This window comes from Protobothrops mucrosquamatus, unplaced genomic scaffold, assembly GCF_001527695.2.
Source record: "Protobothrops mucrosquamatus isolate PMUCROS unplaced genomic scaffold, P.Mucros_1.0 scaffold39, whole genome shotgun sequence".
In the NCBI taxonomy this organism is placed as follows: domain Eukaryota; kingdom Metazoa; phylum Chordata; class Lepidosauria; order Squamata; family Viperidae; genus Protobothrops; species Protobothrops mucrosquamatus.
The window spans coordinates 1,402,468-1,422,615 of NW_015386421.1; the positions used below are offsets into that span (position 1 = coordinate 1,402,468).

Here is a 20,148-nt window from a genome sequence, read left to right on the forward strand (position 1 = left end):
TTCGTAGGATGAATATTGAGTGAGGTTGTATAAGAGTTTTATTTTCTTCCTCTCTAGGTCTCTCCAGTATCCTCTCTTTTACCTCATGTCTCTTCTGCTGGTGAATTAACATAGTTGAATACAGTATGAGATTCTTAAAATTACATATTATGGCTCAGAATCATTCAGTGAATCACTATAGAAAAGCAGTTTAATTTATATGTGGTATCACTATTACTGTATATCTTTCCAATTGTAGTCTTTAACTCCACTGAATGTATCATATGAAGTTTTTTTAAAAGAAGTACTAAAATGTCTCATGGTATAAAGAAGGCAAAACATTCTGTTTATTGAGTGAATTTTTAGAATCCAAGCTACTATTCTTATCTTTAATGGCATCACATGTTATATAGGGATTCATGAATTGTGGTTTAACTTGTTAATGTTTTGCCTAGTTGTTTATTTAAATTAGGCTAATATGTTGTATTTTTTTTTTGTAGGAGATAATTGAATTCCCCATCCTGAAGCTGAATGGCAGGACAATGGAAATTGAATCCACTTTCCACATGTATGTGCAGCCAGTGGTCCATCCTCAGCTCACACCTTTCTGCACTGAGGTAAAGCTGTTTCTTCTTCTGAGAACTTAATGTTTGTTGCCTTGCAATTTCTTTAGGAGGATCTGAAATGCAGGCAGTTCTTCTGTCTGCTCATAAAAAATGGTTACGTCTCTAAACATCTTCATTGTTTTGATTATAGTAAAAATATGTAACTGGGTATCTAGACTCCAGTATATTTTCAGTGGTTTAAACAACAATGATTTTAACAAAGTTTAAACTAAGGAATTACAAGACTGAACTTGCAGCCTCTGCAAGACTGAAATTATATGTTACACAGTCAAATTCAAGTTACCAATATCTGCATTCAACATATTATTCCCACTTTTTCAGTTATTTTCCTGATGCTGCTTACTTCCTGTAAACAAGGCAATATTGAAGCAAAAGATGTGTCGTTTTTTTTACGATCGTCTGTGAATAATTTGATAAGGGGGAACATATATATCTCATACCCCAAAATCATATTGTAAAGGAGGGACGAAATAACAGAAATCGAGACAACCTGCATTTGTTATGGAAGCTGTATATGTGAAAGATGAAACCATTGTATCTGGCTTCCCCACTGACTTTGTCAGGAGATCAAAAAAGGGGATCACATAACTTCAGGACAGTGCAACCATCATAAATATGAACCAGTTGCCAAGGATCTGTGACCATGGGAATGCTGCAACAGTTGAAAGTGTGAAAAATGGTCATAAGTCAGTTTTTTCAGTGCCGTTGTAACTTTGAATGGTAACTAAACAAATGGTTGAAAGTCGAGGACTACCTGTATAATACAATTAGTTTAGTTCCAAAGTAAAAACACAATATTTTGCTTTCCTCTTTTTGTACATATTTTCTTCCTATAAGATTTCGGTTTCCTGGGTAAATAGCTGTTTACAGTAACCTCCCTTTCTCTCCTTGCTCTGCATATGTTTCTTCAACAGGAAGACAAACTCTGTACCAAGTGGAAGATCAAACAGATTCCTTGCAAACCTAGCAGACAATTTTGTCTTCCAAAAAGTAGAGAAAGGAACTAGGGGATTAGTCATTTTGGATCTAATTCTCACTAACTGTTGAAGCCACAGGAACCTTGGGAGGAAGTGATCATGCAATATTGGAATTCAACATTATGGAAGCACAAACAATAGAACATAGTCAAACCAGAGTCTTGGATTTTAAGAGAGCTAATTTCAATAAACGTAGAGAGGGCTTGGGAAGGATTCCATGGATGAGAATCCTCAAGGGGAAAACAACTCAAGAAGCTTGGGAAATTTTGAAAAGTGAGATAATAAAAGCCCAGTCCAGCACAATACCAACAAAGAGGAAAAATAACAGCTCTCAAAAGAAACCAGCATGGCTGCATAAAGAACTCTCTGATAAATTGAAAGATAAAAAGGACAAGTATAAAAAGTGGAAAGAGGGGCACATAACTAAGCCGAATATCAGCAAATAGCCTGAGCCTGCAAAATTGAAGTGAGGAAAGCTAAGGCTCAAAATGAACTAAGGCTTGCGACCAAAGTCAAAAATAACAAAAAAGCTTCTTTCAACATATAAGAAACAAGAAAAAAGTGAAGGAAATGATTGGTCCATTATTGGGGGAAAATGGCAAGAAGGTGACAAGCAACAGGGAGAAAGCAGAACTATTTAACTCGTTTTTTGCATCTGTCTTTACACAAAGGGAAAAAACAGACCAACCTACCAAAAATAGTGCCATAAAAAACAGAATAGAAACGCAAGTTAAGATAGGCAAGAAAACGGTAAGTGAGCACCTGTCCAGCCTAGACGAGTTCAAATCACCAGGACCAGATGGATTACACCCCAGGGTTCTCCAGGAACTGGCAGATGTGATCTCAGAACCATTGAACTATATTTTTCAAAAATCCTGGAGCACTGGGAAACTACCAAAGGACTGGAAAAGAGCTGATGTAATTCCCATCTTCAAAAAAGGAAAAAAAATGGACCCAGAAAATTACAGACCTATCAGCCTGACCTCAATACTGGGAAGATTCTGGAAGGCATTTGATAAAGTAGATCACAACCTACTACTTGATAAGATAGAAAAATGTGGGTTAGACAGCATCACCACCAGATGGATCCGTAGCTGGCTGACCGACTGTACTCAGCGTGTGGTCCTCAATGGAACCGCATCTACATGGAGGGAAGTGTGTAGTGGGGTGCCCCAAGGCTCTGTTCTGGGCCCAGTGCTCTTCAACATCTTCATCAACAATTTGGACAAGGGGATAGATGGGGAAATCATCAAATTTGCAGATGACACCAAGCTGGCAGGAATAGCCAACACTCCAGAAGACAGGCTTAGGATACAGGAGGATCTTGACAGACTTGAACACTGGGCGCTATCTAACAAAATGAAATTCAGTGGTGAAAAAAGTAAGGTTCTACATTTAGGCAAGAAAACCAAATGTACAGGTATAGTATAGGGGGTACCTTGCTCAATAGTAGTAACTGTGAGAGGGACCTCGGAGTCCTAGTGGACAATCACTTAAATATGAGCCAGCAGTGTGCTGCAGCTGCCAAAAAGGCCAACACAATGCTGGGCTGCATTAACAGAGGGATAGAATCAAGATCACGTGAAGTATTAATACCACTTTACAATGCCTTGATAAGGCCACACTTGGAATACTGCATCCAGTTTTGGTTACCACGATGTAAAAAAGATGTTGAGACTCTAGAAAGAGTACAGAGACGAGCAACAAAGATGATTAGGGGACTGGAGGCTAAAATATACAAGGAACGGTTGCTGGAATTGGATATGTCTAGTTTAATGAAGAGAAGGACGAGGGGGGACATGATAGCAGTATTTCAATATCTCAGGGGCTGCCACAAAGAAGAGGGAGTCAAGCTATTTTCCAAGGCGCCTGAAGGCAGGACAAGAAGCAACGGATGGAAACTAATCAAGGAGAGAAGCAACCTAGAACTAAGGAGAAACTTCCTGACAGTTACAACAATTAACCAGTGGAACAACCTGCCTCCAGAAGTGGTGAATGTTCCAACACTGAAAGTTTTTAAGAAGAGACTGGACAGCCATTTGTCTGAAATGGTATAGGGTTTCCTGCCTGAGCAGGGGGTTGGACTAGATGACCTCCAAGGTCCCTTCCAACTTTATTATTATTATTATTATTATTATTATTATTATTATTATTATTATTATTATTATTATTATTATTATTATTATTATTATTATATGCTAGGAAAAGGTTTTGTCTGTGTACTTCTAGTTATAGAAGTTAGCTTTATAGATCTCTTTGTTCGCACAGAAAGACCAGGTCTGATTATCTGATGGCATGCCAGAGATAAGCGCTTATTGTAATCAGGAAACTGTCTTGGATTAGAAATACGAGGGTATATTAGATAAACACCATAGGAAAATCCATTTTCTTGGCATTGTCTTGGAGATTGCTTGGTTCTCTGCTCTTCCCTGTCTTTTCTTTTTCCATTAATATAACTGCTATGGCAAATTTACCAATTGTACTCTATTGTCTAACTTTCTTCAGTTATTTGAAAAAAATATAGCTTCTTCCCCTGCAGGAGTAAGCAATGTATTTTGCTGGAGTGTATTTGAACTATAAGATTTTCTAGGAGTGCTTCTTTTATCACTCATGGGGCTAGAAATACAGTGCCAATAGAGGGAGCAGGAAGGCATAGTATCTTTTCCCCGTAGTATTTCCATGTCTGGAAGAATGTCAAACTTGCTTTCTTAACTGCTCTCAAAGCCAAGTGAGAAGAACTTCTGCCTTTGCATGGAACCAGAGAAACATAAATGTGAACATATGCTATTAATCTTCTATATCAGTGATGGCAAACCTTTTAGAGACCAAGTGCCCAAACTGCAATCCAAAACCCACTTATGCATCGTCGAGTGCCGGGTGGGTGTGGCCCATTGGGTGGGCGTGGCTGCAGTGGTAACAGCAGACTGGGTGGGACTAAAAAGTTCAATCAATCAATTGCAACTTTACAAGACCTTTTCTTTTCCCGCCAGAAGTTGAAATTGATTGATTGAACCTTTTTTTTGTTTTTGCACACGGCGGCGGATGCCTAAAGCAAAAAAGTTTTATAAAACCCAGCTGAAGGCCTAGGACTGGGGCGACGGCACGTGTGCCCACAGAGAGGGCTCTGAGTGCCGCCTCTGGCACCCGTGCCATAGGTTTGCCACCACTGTTCTATATTTTCAATGTAGCACAGGCTGAAAAGAATGAAACAACTATTGAAAAAAATATTGTTTATTTATTTCAAAACCATATTACACTCTTATCCATGTTAAAATGGATAAAATATAAAAATTGTGGGAATCACTTGTCGAAATTTAAACACATACCAATGATCGATTTCTTAATTTTCCAATCTGAAAATATTGATAGGAAATCATTAAAAATGATCAGGGATGTTGCTAAAGTAGAAAGTTGAAAAAAATATCCTGGAAGGTGGCAAATCCTTCCATACTATTTCCAAGAATATAATATAGATAATATAAACATGTCCATTACTGCTTCCACATTTGGACTGCAAAAAATGGCAGGAGAGATTAATTTTGTATTTGCTATTGTTATTTAGCCATTGTTTGATTGCTTGCAGTCCAGATGTGGCAGCCTTGTCTATGATGACACAAAGAGTCAAACTTAAAGCAGACAATTTGAAACCACTAAAAACAAGAAAAATACCAAAGTTTTTTGAAAAATTGGAATAAAACACAATGAAATGGATGTCTGATATAGGAAAAGAAGCAAAAGTTAAACAAATGGAAAATATTGTAATAATAGCAATTGCAAAAGAACAAGCTTAAAGGATGAGTAATTGGAGTGCATCAGGAAAAGAAAGTTCATAGATCTTGGCTCAAACATCTATCCATTCTACATTCTCATCTTGCAAAGCATTTTACTCAAACATTACAGCAAGGATCAATACACTCACTATATCTGAATATTTCTAATCATAAAAGACAAAAATAAAATCAATCACTCAATCAATAAAAGGAACAATACTACAAAAAAGTTTCTCCAATCATTTATCTATTGCATTCAAGTTATTAGAAATCATTGCAAGGAACACGGATACCCGATTTCAAATTCATTGCACCTTTTTAGAGCAAAAGGGGAATTAAAAAAATTCTAAAGGTACACAAAATAAATATTGGTTGATAAAACAATTATTTAAATACTCAAAATTGTATAAAGCCAAACTTTGTATGCTTGACTTAATTTCAGGAAGAATATGGTTCACTACCCTTTTGTTGTATGAACAACAAAGTATGGACAATGTTGTAATTAATAAGAAAATTATAAAATTTTTACATAATGTAGTAATAAAAATATGGAAAACAAAAATGATAATGAAGAATTTGAAGAAAAAACTTAATATTTACATAGAATTGAAATAAGAAATCAAAATATCTGGGTGTTTTTTTAAAATACATTTTTATTGGTTCTAAACTACAGTTAGTCCTGTAGTACAACCATTCATTTAGTGACTGTTCACAGTTACAACGGCACTGAAAATTATGACCCATTTTCACACTTATGACTGTTACAGCATCTCCATGCCATGTAATCAAAGTTCAGGTTCTTGACAGCTAGCATGTATTTATGACAGTTGCACTGTCCCAGGGTCATGTGATTACCATTTGTAACCTTCCCAGCCAACGTCCGACAAGCAAAGTCAATGGGGGAAAGCCAGATTTGCTTAATAACTACATGATTCATTTAATAACTGCAATAATTTGCATAACAACTGTGGCAAAACTCATAAAATGGAGCAAAACTAACTTAACAACTGTCTTGCTTAGCAACAGAAATTTTGAGCTCAATTGTGACCATAAGTTGAGGACTATCTGTAGTAACAGAAAAAGCAGAAAGCAAAAGGAACAAAAAATAAAAATACATACATTATAAAAAAGTAACAAGTGCTTAAAATAGGTGAAAAAATACAACAAAAATAAGATGCAACAACAGTCTTTTAACTATAATAAAGGCATGGACAATCCATTTACGTTGCCCAATTGTCAGTTTCCATACACTAGATATGTAATTCAGGAGAATATTATCCTCTGAAAATTTTAGCTTTTGTTACATAGTCACATTTATATAGTCCATTTTCTCCCCAAACTCAGTAAGTATAGGACATTGTAAAAACACATATTTTAAAGGAGCATTATGTTCGTATTATATCTTCACAAAATGCTGTCCCAGACAATCCTTTTTTATACAAATGTAATGAAATCCAATAAAATTTAAATATTTTTTGTTTTATGTTATAGGTTAAAGTCCATTGACACTCTAGGTTTAGAAGTTAAGATACTCTCCCATTGTCTAGGCCAGGGGTAGGCAACCTCGGCTCTTTTATGACTCATGGACTTCAACTCCCAGAATTCCTGAGTCAGCATTAAAAAAGATTTAACCAGTTCTAGTATCTTGGGTGTCTCAGAAGCTGAAAGTGCTCCTTCTCCAAACAATGTTGTTAACAGATATTGTAGCTGTAAATATTGCCACTGAGTTACATCTGATAGATGATAATTCATCTCTTAGCACAGCATATGTTAAAAATTCATCTTCATCCTCTGTCAATATTCCCACTTTCATTCAATTTTCCATATCATCATCTTTTCTCCAACCTTTAATGTTGGATTTCCCTATAAAGTCAGTTTAGCATGGGAAAGAGTGTGCCCCAGAGTTTCCCAAGCTGGAAAATTAACAGTTGTTAGCTTCCAGTATTTAATACTTTACAGTTGATAAATTTGACATTACAGCTCCAGATTCAGAAAACTGAATCTTTCCTCATTAACTGATAATTGCATTTTCTATAAAGACATTCCTGGAACCAAAGAATCTTATAAAAATTTTATAAACAAAAAGTTTATTTTCTGAAAATATTTTCCAGACATTTCAAGAGGAATTCCTCTCAGAATATACATTAATCTAGGAATAATATTCATTTTGAGAGTGTTCATCTTTCTCCAAAGGGTGAGGTTTAATGACTCCCATCTATCTATAACTGAAAAAACCTCTTTATATATTTTATTTATATTGCATGTTACTAACTGGATTATATATTTTGATATGCACATACCTAAATATTTAATGAATTTGGTACAAATACAGAATTGATATACTTTAAAAGGATGGGAATCAAATTTTCACTTACTGGTATTAGTTCTGATTTGGACCCGTTAATACAATATCTTTCTATTTTATTAAAGGCAACTATCATTTGCATCAATCCTGGAATAGTAGTGTAAGGTTTAGAAATAACAGAAAAATATCATATGCAAATAAAATCAGTTTATGTTCAACTAAATTATATACTATTCTGTAAATCTGCCTTCATTGTCTAATAACCAAGTCCATGGCTTCAAACAAATATCAAAAAACAAAGCTGAAAGAAAAAGCCTTGTCTGGTTCCTCTAAATAATAGGAAAATAGCAGAAAATTTTTCCTTGACCTTAGTTTTAGATGGAGGAAACTCGAATAATATCTTGATCCATTTTATGAATTTCATATGAAATTTGAACCTATTTAATAATCAAACATGTACTGACTATATATTTTGTTGAAAGCTTTTTCAGCATCTAACACTAAGTTTATAAATTGGTCTTCATTTTTATTCAAATCTATTAAGGCTATAACCAACCTAATATTGTTTGCCCCTTGATCATTTTTAATAACAACCAGTAACATTTGCTGTAATCTGTTTGCTAGCACTGCTGTTAATATCTTTCTATCAACATTAATAGGTGAGATTGGATGATAATTAGCACATTGGTATGATCTTTACCTGATTTTGTCATAATTGTAATAAAGTCTAATTAAATACCTCTATTTCATGCCTAATATTCCCTTATCAAGTATCCCATCATACACTTCTGGCACCAAAAGATCTATAAATGTTTTATTCCAGAGGCAACCCATTCAATCCTGGTGTTTTACTAACTTGCTATTTTTACAATTATTTGTTTAACTTTTATCCAGATATTGGGGCAAATAAAATGTCTTTGTGAATATCTTGGTGTTTTAGAAACAAACACTATTTTTGCATGCTCAAGTGAAAATTAAATTTGGAATATCTGATAAAGTATTGAAGCTGAATTGGGGTAATTATCAAATCTATTAATACTTAGGCTGTCCTCTCTAATATACTACACAAAAATTGTGGTTGACTGGACAAAAACTGAACTAGATACTTTAGATCACAAGACTCTAACTTCTGACAATGCATCACTTCACCCAATAAGCAAACATAGATTGTGTTTACCAAGGAAAATTGGTAGTCTTTAATTGTATGTGAACCAGATAGTGGAAGATGAAATCAGAGGTCTAAATAATTATAAAAAAGCAAGCAAATATTAAGGTCTGCAAGGCAAACTCTTGAATGTGATGGAATCAGAGGGAACATACAGAACTGATTATTTATAACAGTGAATGAAAAATTGGAAAGGTAAACCGGCATAGTCAATACCGAAAAGAATGTAGTAATAAACTTGGTAATGACTTCAGATTAGATTCATCAAGAAGGAAACATAAGAACGAACATTTATAGCATAGAAACAAGCACTAGCAGCAAGTGCCATAAAACAACATTTTAAAAAACAGGAAACAGCAAATATAGATTATACAAGGAGAAAGACAAGTCTCTTGCCTACCTAAAAAGTGGTTGTAGCAATATTGTCCAGACATGGTTGTATGGCAAAATGATATGTTGGAATTGATGCCCAGAATATTAGTATGACCATAATTTTGAAAGAGTGCCCCAAAATTAATATGTAAAATTTTTATGGATCTTCCAAATTCAGGCTGACATATAGAATGCAATATGTTTTGACATCACAATAGTTGAAGAAAAGTAGGCTTTACCTAAGGATGTAGCGATGCCAAATGATGGCAAAATGGCTCAAAAGAAACTGGAAAATATAGTGAATTATTTAAACTTACCAAGTAAAATACATATACAGGTAGTCCTTGACTTACAACAGTTTATTTAATGACTGTTCAAAGTTACAACATCATTGAAAAAAGTGATTTATGATCATTTTTCTCACTCAGGACCTTTGCAGCATCCCCATGGTCATGTGATCAAAATTCAGACACTTGGCAACTGACTCATATTTACTATAGTTGCAGTCTCCCAGGGTTACGTGATCACCTTTTGTGATCTTGTGACAAGCAAAGTCAGTGAGGAAGCCAGAGTCATTTAATAACTGTGTTACTAACTTAACAACTACAAACTTAACAATTTGGCATTGCTACAATTATGGCAAGAAAGATCGTAAAATGGGGCAAAACTCACTTAACAAATCTCTCATTTTGCAACAGAAATTTTGAGCTCAGTTGTGGTCATAAGTCAAGGACTACCTGTATTATGAAATAAGGCGGGGGTGTCAAACTCGCAACGTCACGTGACGTGTTGCGACGTATCGTGACTTTTTTGCCATTGCCGGCAACGGGGTGGCGTGGTTTTGCTATGATGCATCCGTCCTGTGGGCCGGCAGTTTGACACCCCTGAAATAAGGCATCAAACTTTTTCCTATAGCAACAAAATTGTCATAATGGTTGAAAAAAAAATAGAATGATTTGGCCTCACAATGTTTAGTTTACAAAAAAAAGCTTTTGTTTGAACCACATAGATATGATATTTTTAGAATTCTTAGGCTTTGGAATAAAGCTTGAATTGTCCTTAAATTATCAGCAATTAGAAAACCTCAGTTCTATGACAAAGAAATACTGGGAGAGGACCTCAACATATTTTATCACCAGATAATCTCTGTAGCTCTGGAAAGGAGCATAGAAGAAATTTAGCCTAACTCCTTGAATTAAAGAAAATGGATTCTCTCAGTTCGGCACTGCAAACAATTGGTTTTAAGATTTTTGTGTACAACAAGATAAAAAGAGATAACTTAGTGATAAAGAATAAAGTAATTAATAGAAATGCAATGGTTCCAGCCAATAATCTAAATGTAAGCTTTAAGTGAAAGAAATTTGCTCATCCATTTGACTTGCAGAGAAGTTCTGTTGCCATCAGCCACAATGATCAATTATATTCTGTTTGTGTTTAAGAAGTCCAGTAAACAAAATAAAAGATGGCATTTATTTTTTGGTATTCTTCCTTGTCTTTGTTATTTGTCCTTTGATGTTTTGTGTATTGTGTTTTAGCATTAGTATTCAGTATTTTTAAAAAAATCAATGAAAGCAGCAACAGCAACAAAAAAGGGGGTGGGTGGGATGGAGGTGAATTATTATTTTTCTATGCCTGTTTAGTTTTTCACTAATATGTGTTTTCTGCATTTCTTTTGTTTTAGCTGACTGGAATTATTCAGGCTATGGTGGATGGACAACCTAGTCTCCAGCAAGTGCTTGAGGTAAGCAGAATAACCTTTCGTTCCTGATCCTTGATCTTATTTCTCCCTTCCCCCCCTTCTTCTTCTTGTGTATTGAACCACATAATTTGACTATGATTACAGCTTCATTAGAATAACATTTGCTGTCACATCAGTGACATGCTGTAGTGAATATTGAACCATTGATCTGTCATTTCCAGCTGTTCATGTCAAAGGTGTTTGACTCTTGCCCAAAGCCTTGAGGAGGTATGTGTAGAGGAAATTCTTTTACTGGAGGCGGTCTTCAGTGTTACATTAAAAATACTATATAGAAGATAATAGATAATATACATATCAATTTAAATATTTAGTAATAAACCATTTTTATATAGGGTATCTAAACATGGGACATAATCTTAATAATGCCATTTGGTTTAAGTAGCATTATAGCATTTAAAGCTTAATTAGCTGAAAGTATTTTCACAATCAATAGCTTTTGGTGTTTGGTCTCTGTGAATGGAATTCTTCAAGAGGTGAATCCTTCCCCATTATGGTGTGATGTTTTGCTCCCTTCAGGATTTGGGCCTAATAGTTCTTGATCAAAATAATTGCAACCACAGCTGCATGAGGAAATCTGATTAAAGGGTGAAGTTGCATTCCCTTGCTTCAGTGATAATATGGAATTGCTTGGTGAAGGGAAAAGAGACAGCTGGGTATCCTGAATGACATTCAGTAGTGAGCCTTCCATACACTCCATTGAGATCTGCTTCAACTAATCCTGGGAGAAGGCCTATCTTTTATCTTCTCATTAATAGGGGAGCTAACCGTAATAGTTTATTCACCACCCACAGGATCTCATTCCTTTATCAGAGCCATGAACAAAGCCAGAGAAGACCCTGCCTCCTGTTAATTTAGTTAGTACTAATGCTGTAATACAGTTCAATACAGCGCAGAGACAGGACTTATGTATTTGGCCAATATGGAATGCATATATTTTTTACTGTTACACAGTGGGCCAAAACACCACTTTATTATGGAGGCAATTGAAAATTTAAAACTGAAGTGAAAGGTTGATGTCTCCTCTAGGATACAGAATAAAATATTGTACAGGTAGTCCTCGACTTATGACCACAATTGAGACCAAAATTTCTGTTGCTAAGCAAGACATTTGCTAAGCGAGACATTTGCTAAGTGAGATTTGCCTCATTTTTCAACTTTTTTGCTAAGGTTGCAAAAGGTAATCACATGATCCCAGAACACTGCGACTATCATAAATAATATGCAGGGATCCATAATGAATAGAAAATATAAACTTGTAAGCAGGTATGTTTATCAACCATTTGAAGTAGGTTAAGTCAGGAAATAGATAACACAAGAATTCTGTTTCACTGATACAGAGTACACTAGCAGAATCTTTGAAGACTGATAGTCCTCTCTCTCCTTATATAAAGAAATCAAGGTGAAACAATCTTGGAATTTCTTTCTTGCACTTTCTTGTTTTCCCAGGCTAATCTCATATTTTACTAATGGTTGCTTTATATTCTTCAGTGCCATCTCTATATTTCTCTAGAGTTTGTTTCCTACTATAAAACAATGTGTGTAACAAAAATAAATTCTTGGTGCGTGAGAAAGCAGTAAAAAGACTGGGACAGTAAGTGGCCAGCTCATTAAAATTTCATGGAGAAAAATTAGGAAGAACTAGAGTATGGAAACTACTCACTACAAGAAATACAAAAGAAATGCAAGAACTTTAGACCAGAAATGGGCAACTGGTTTTGGTTTGGAACTCAGATTTTGCTTTTGTGTATCTTGCTAATGATATCATAATGGGAAAGATTTAAATGTAAATATGTGTGTGTATGTGTTAGGAGGGTAGGGATGGGAGGGTTAAGGGACATACTGAATGTCAGAGGCTTAAGACATCTATTTTGCTTCTTAATCTCTTCCTTCCAAAAACTTGGTCTGACTTTTATTTTAATGGAAGTTGATGGAAATAAAACTCCCCCAAAAGAAAAACAATTCTAAGTCTTCGTTTCTTACTTCTACTCATTTCTTGAGGCTGCTGACCCTACATTTCTGGAGTTTTGAAACAGGATTCAAGCTTTTATACAAGAAACAAGTCAACACTTCTTATAAGGATTTGTGTACTGTGGAAGGAAGGAAGAGAGTAATTATAGTGGGACCTTTTAACTACTCAGTGAAAAATCCGGAAGAACAATTAACTTGTAAAGAACTTTTCTTTCATACTGAGAGTACACGACAAACAAGATGAATTTGAACTTTTAATAGAGGAAGACAAATATGATGAAAGATATAACTAAGTCCTAGTAGGATAATCCTCATGATTGAAATACATAATTCAAAAATACAACTTGTTCACAAGCAATAAAAAGTGATAAATTACACAATATATCCTAAAATATCCAACCCACGCAGAAATCCAAGTGCATGAACTTCCTGGAAATTGTTTTTATCAACAGAGAATGAAGTTCTATGCTATTGGAATTACAGCATATACTATTGATGCTTTTGAAAGTATCTGTTTTATAACAAGCAGAAGCAGGAACATCCCCTTCCCCAATAAATCTTCCTATGAAAAGTAGAAGCTGATGAGAATAAAAGGTTGGATGACTAAAGTCCTGATAGAATTGCCTTCTACTCCAGTGCAACACTGGACTTGACTTTGAAGCATGGATACAGGTCCCAAATCTATGAGAGTACAACTTTCCAAGCTGAACTCCAGAGAGAGTAGAAAGGGAGAAGGATTGGATTGCTAAAGAGAAGGTTGTTTGAAGAAGCTTTTGTTCCTTAATAGGCCAGCAACCTCAATCTAAATAGCATCAGTTCAGCTTTGCTTGCATGGAAGTAAGAGTTTCTTAGGTAAAAATATTTCTTTGGGCTCAGTCAGACACTGGAATTATGCCTATGACAATCTGGTCTGAATTCCAATAGTTCTGTGATTGCAGATAACCTTTGCCAAAACTTGGATAGTATTTGCTATTTAAAACAAACCTTGCTATAGATATTAATTCCATTTACCTTGAATCTTGGATGGGATCTTAATCAAAACCATTCTCTAAACCCTTAAGTATTTTTTGATTCATGATTTTCTGACTGTGCCTCTTACATTGTTTTAAAGACTTAAGGCGTTTGGATGTATTTCCAAAGGCAAATTTCAGATAGTTCAAAAAGGCATCAGATGCTAATGACTGGGGATTTGAATTATCTCAAAATCTGCTGGGAAATTCTCCACCAAGTATAGTCTCTCTAAGAAATTTCTGGTTTGTCTTGACAATTATTTTTTTCAAAGATGATAGATGGAGAAAGTACTAAGGTAAATTAGCTATCCTAGACTTGATCCTAACCAATAGGGAAGATTTAATACATAAAGTGAGAATAGCAGGAACTTTGGAGGAAATGGCTATACCAGTGATGGCAAACCTTTTAGAGACCGAATGCCCAAACTGCAACCCAAAACCCACTTATGCATCGTCGGGTGCCAGGTGGGTGTGGCCCATTGGCTGGGTGTGGCCCATTGGCTGAGTGTGGCCCATTGGGGGGGTGGCCCATTGGGTGGGCATGGCTACGGGGGTAATGGCAGACTGGGTGGTACTAAAAAGTTCAATCAATCAATTCCAACTTTGCAAGATCTTTTTTCCCCCCGCAAGAAGTTGAAATTGACTGATTGATTGAACATATTTTTTTTTTTGCACACGGCGGCGGAGGCCTAAAGTGAAAAGATTTTATAAAACCCAGCTGAAAGCCTAGGACTGGGACGATGGCGTGCGTGCCCACAGAGAGGGCTCTGAGTGCCGCCTCTGGCACCCGTGCCATAGGTTTGCCACCACTGGGCTATACAATTCTGGAGTTATTAACTGAAGAAAAAATAAAGCTGAAAATAATCAATATAATTTGGACTTCAGGAAAGCAGATTTTAATACACTCAGAGTATATAGAGTAGGGTTCCATGGCAGCAGAAGCTAATGGGAAAAGGTTGTGCAAGGTGGATGGGAGACACTAAAAGTGGCTCTAAAATACAACCACAAATATTTTCAAAGAGGAAAAAAAATACAGGACACCAGAAGATAACCACATAGAACACTTAATGAAGATCTGAAAATATAAATGGATGTATATAGGAGGTGGAAAGATGCACAGGTCATGCGTAAAAAGGAAATACAGACAGCCCTGATTGATAGTGAGTAGAGGTTAGCAAGAGGATACTCTTAAGTTGTGTTTAAAATAAAAGGAACTGGAGAGAAACAGCATGCCGATTGCTTAATGGAGATGGACAAAGGTTAGCAGATAATTAAGCTAGAATACTTAACTCTTATTTTTGCTTAGTCTTCTCTAAGATTAAAAAGATTGTATTGTACTAGGCAATTGTGAAGAACTTGTTGAAAGAGCAGGATTGCAGCTTTGACTTGATAGATACATAATGTACATGCTGTAGCGTACCAAAAAGAGAAACAGGATTCAGAGTTACAGATAGTCCAGTATTCATACATGAATAAAATTATAGTATTTATAATAAAGTAATTAATCTGTACCTTGACAAAATGTAGATTACTAAAAATCAGTATGGAATGTCAAGTACACATCTTTTCAAACTAACCTTACTTTATTAAAAATAATTTCTTTAATTAGTTCCTTAAGTTGTGAGAATGCTGTGAACACAATATATCTTGATCAAAATACTCCATTGCTCTGTGATTAGTGAACAAATACCACTGGATGGCAGTAGTTAGATGAGCTCAAATTGTCTTGAAAGCAATGGTCAAAGAATGCTCATCAACAGTTAAGATTGGAGTCAAGCATCCAACTCTTTTCCAAAGACCTCAGTTCCTATAGCGAATAAATTGGTAAAATGGCACATTAACAAACTAAGAGTTGGGGGGGACATTGGAGGTCTTCTAGCCCAACCCCCTGCTCAATCAGGAGACCCTATACCATTTCAGACAATCATTGTCCAGTCTCTTCTTAAAAGCCTCCAGTGATGGAGCCCCCACAACTTCTGAAGGCAAGCCATTCCACTGGTTAATTGTTCTCACTGTTAGGAAATTTCTCCTTAGTTCTAGGTTGCTTCTTTCTTTGATTAGTTTCCATCCATTGTTTCTTGTCTTGCCTTCTGGTGTTTGGAAAATAGGTTGACCTTATTTTGAAAGGAGTTAGGGTGACATGATAGCAGTGTTCCAATTGCTATCATGTCACCCTAACTCCTTCTTTTCACTAGACTAGACATACCCAAGTCCTGAAACCGTTCTTCATATGTTTTAACCTCCAGCCCCCTAATCATCTTTGTTGCTCTGTTCTGCATTCTTTCCAGAATCTCAACATATTTGGTGACCAAAACTGGATGCAGTATTCTAAGTGTGGTCTTATTTGCCTTGAAATTGAACCAAGTGTGCTCAAATTATTTTTTTATTTTATTGCATTTTCTTGATTTTACTTTATTTTTTCATCATCATCATCATTGCTCAATACTCAAGCTGAAGCAAGAATCCATTTCTTTTTCAGAAGTCCTTAATTCCTACAGTGAATGAATTGATAGGATGGAACAAACTTTTGGTCTAGAGGTTTAATAAGCTTGTCAAACTTATACTTGATATACCAGTTATTTCAAGATGCTACCACTTCACCAGTCCTAAAACTAAAACTTCCAGTCTTGCTAAAGAAGTAGGATACTTCTGGGAGACACTAGCTTATATCAATTAATTACTTGTGAATTGATAAGAATCTTTATAATGTAAAATAAAAGAGATACTTTTATCTTCATTATAGTGGAGATATCATAGACTTCTACTATCAACAACATTTTAGATCCTTGAACAAAGAAGGCAGAAAATTGGATAGTCACAGATGCAAGTTATACTTTTCAGAAATTCTCTCCATATACAGTACTGTATTGCTAAGTCTCAGGCAAAATATTTTCTTTTAAGAGAGAAGATATTTCCATTCCTTCTAATTTGTCAGAGAACAAAAGACAAACAGTCCAGGTTTTTCAAATAGAAGCAGTAGATTTTGCCAAGTAGGAATTAAATATGGTTCGTCATGCAACGGACTTGGCAGCCAAAGTTACAACATGTTCTGTTGCCTTGCATTACTTTGCCTAGCTCTGCTGCACTGGAATGACATTAGAGGCCAAATCTAGAATTGAAAATCTTCCATTTGATGGGATTGGATTATTCTGCAATAAAAACCGCTGACATCTGGGACATAGTTAAGAAGCTTAGTAAAACCATTTGCAAATGGGGACTACAGTAAAACTGCTTTGTCCCATCCAGCTATTGTCCGCAGTTCTGCTCATGTATTAAGCAAAGTCTACTCAGTCTTTCAAATAGAGTATATCATTTCATGCTCAGGGATTCCTGCTGGTTGTTGGGACTGCCTAAATTAAAACATAGCACAGCGCATACGTATATGCCTAGAAACTCCAAATGGTATCTATGATCTTGATGGTTCTGTCTAATGAGGTTTGGGGTCTTCCTTGTTTGCTTATAAGATGTGTGGACTTCTGTTATAACTTTTGGGTTCCATTAATCATTTTTCAGTATTTTCATATGGAATTCATAGTAAATCAGCCCATTGTTTCTATGGCAGAGGTATGTCTAGAGCTGCACCATATTTTGCTAACGGTCTGTCTGCATACTTTCTTCAAGTTCATTCCTGTATTTCTCTGTAGCAGGATACATGTTTTCACTTCCTTCACTTACAGTCTTTTACTTATTGGCCTCTTCATGAACAAAACAGTTTTTTCTAAATATATAGCACCTATAATTTGATTCCTCAACCTCCACAGTCATTCCCTTATTTAGACAGTTATGTATTCCCATACTATTAATATAGATGCCTTCGTTACTGGTTTGTCTACAGACAAAGTTCAAAGTCCTGTTCATCTTTGGACTTGGCCATACGAGAAACCTTACTGTTCTTCCCAAACTTCAGAAATCTACTTGGATTCTAAACTCATTGGAGGAACATTTTCTGAAGATGTGAGAATGAACCTTCCTGGGCTGCACTAATCTCAAATCACTGCAGGACTTGGGTTTGGCTAGTCTAAAGAAAAGAAGAAATAGGGGAGACATGATAGCAGTATTCCAGTATTTGAGGGACTGCCACAAAGAAGAAGGGATCACATTATTTACCAAAGCACCAGAGGGCAGGGCAAGAAACAATGGTTGGAAACTGATCAAAGAGAAGCAACCTGAATTAAACTTCCTGACAGTGAGGACAATTAACCAGTGGAACAGCTAACCTCCAGAAATTGTGGGCGCTCCATCACTGGAGATTTTTAAGAAGAGGCTAGATAGTCACTTGTCTGAGATAATATAGGTTCTCCTGCTTGAGCAGGGGGCTGGACTAGAAGATCTCCAGGGTCCCTTCCAGCTCTATTCTATTCCTGTTACCCTTTTGCTATCAGTCAAACATGTTTTCAATTAGGTAGAGGTATGAAAAGGATGCTGTCTTCTTTTTTAGTATTTTATTAGTAACTTCCAACCGTATTGGTTGGAGACATGGGGAAGAGACCTTCATCCTGCAGTGGATAGATTATGGCTAAAATGATGATGATAAGTAACTTAGTTTTAGCTTATTGTTAGTCACTATGACCATAGTTCATTAGTGATAGAAAGACTTGAATACGAAATGAATAATAAAGGAAGAATTCTTGTTAGGAAGTATTTATTTGGATTGCTTTGTTGTTGCTGCTGTGTGGCTGATTAAGCCAGCTGATTTAGAATCTGAGCATGATTTTATAAATAATTACTTGTTAAGATGTTGAAACAGGGTCAGGACATTCAGGAAATGGCCAAGCAATGTTAATTTTCAGAAGTTGTTCTGTAAGCAGAAATGTGATGCCTGATAAAATCTCCACTTCACTGGTTGCTTGATGTCTCCTATTGGAAATCTTCAAAGATCCAAACTTACCTTTATAGAAATGAGAACGGAAACAGGGTGAGATGGAAGTAAGGAGGCAGCTGTCCTGGATAAGATCACAATTTTCTTCTCTTGTGATTGTGAGGCTTATCAGTGTTTAACTGATGCATCTCTTTTCCATGACTCTGAAAGTTCATCTCCTTTCTGTCTGTTTCTTTCAGAGAGTTGATGAGTGGATGGCAAAGGAAGGCCTTTTGGATCCCACGGTCAAGTCTATTTTTGTTACCTGTGGAGATTGGGACTTGAAAGTAATGTAAGTATGGGACAGAGGATTATGTATTCATATTCTGATTATTCTTTCCCCCCCGCCAGCTTTTCTTCCACACTGGAATATCTGTGCATCTCTTTATTTGGGGCTGTGTCTGAATGGTATATTACTGATGCATGCAGCCTCTTGAATTGTCAGTTCTGACTTTGCTGCATTACTCCTCTATGTACCAGCATGTAAATACATTAGAAGCACAATAATGAAGGACCTTGGCACTTGCTTTTTACTTGTATGAATATATAAATGACATAAAAGTCCAGTTTCTTCCCCATCTTTCCGTTTGATACATTTCTACTGCAGGCTTTTCTACTTTTGAAAATATTCTCTCTAACTATTCAGGATGTGTGATATAAGCGAGAACCATTTCTTTTGAGCACATTTCATATTAAGAAGATTTGATCTTTAATATCAATAAAAAATTTTGTTTCACAATTTAAACCAAACATGTAATTGTTCCCATGGTCAGGTTTTGGGTTAGAGGACTAGAAAGCAACTAACATTACCTTGTCTTAAAAAGGGTATTAAGTTCTGGGAAATTATAGGCTGGTTTGCTTAGTTTATTTTTCTCAGTAATATGATGAAATTGACATGGAAAAAGAAAAAACAGAAAAGAAGAGAAGCTTATGTCTTCAAGCAGGATAAATAGCTTTGTGACCCATAAGAGATGGAATAGAGCAGTTTGGGGAATGTTAATCTCCATCTTTGTTTTCTACATGCATTTTCATTTAAATGGCACAAAAGTCTTGATTCCAGATTCAGAAAATGCTACGAAAATGGCTCATTTATTCCTTCTTTCCATTTATCTTTTTATACAACAGCTTCAGAGGCTGATGATTAGGCTGATTCCTGAGCATTGCTGGTGCCAAGTAGAAAATTCATGATCTTGTGAATCCAGCTTCTCAGAAGTAAGAAATTCAGCTACCTGTTAGTGATCAGCTTGTCACTTTATTTCAGATTGGCTGTAGCAGCCTTAGCGGTATCACATCCGATTAGCTGTATGTCAGAGACTATGCCTTGGCTTGAATTAGAGAGAGTTTGTTGCCAATCTTGAC

At 35.9% G+C, this 20,148-nt stretch overlaps 1 protein-coding gene across 1 annotated transcript in view; it reads left to right on the plus strand.

Moving 5' to 3' along the window:
• Positions 1-20,148, plus strand: part of ERI3 (ERI1 exoribonuclease family member 3) — a 239,052-nt gene that overhangs the window by 35,415 nt on the left and 183,489 nt on the right. The window contains exons 5-7 of the mRNA XM_015811347.2: positions 480-596; positions 10,876-10,935; positions 18,990-19,081. Of these exons, the coding sequence (XP_015666833.2) occupies positions 480-596; positions 10,876-10,935; positions 18,990-19,081 (269 nt within the window). The remainder of the gene's footprint in view (positions 1-479; positions 597-10,875; positions 10,936-18,989; positions 19,082-20,148) is intronic.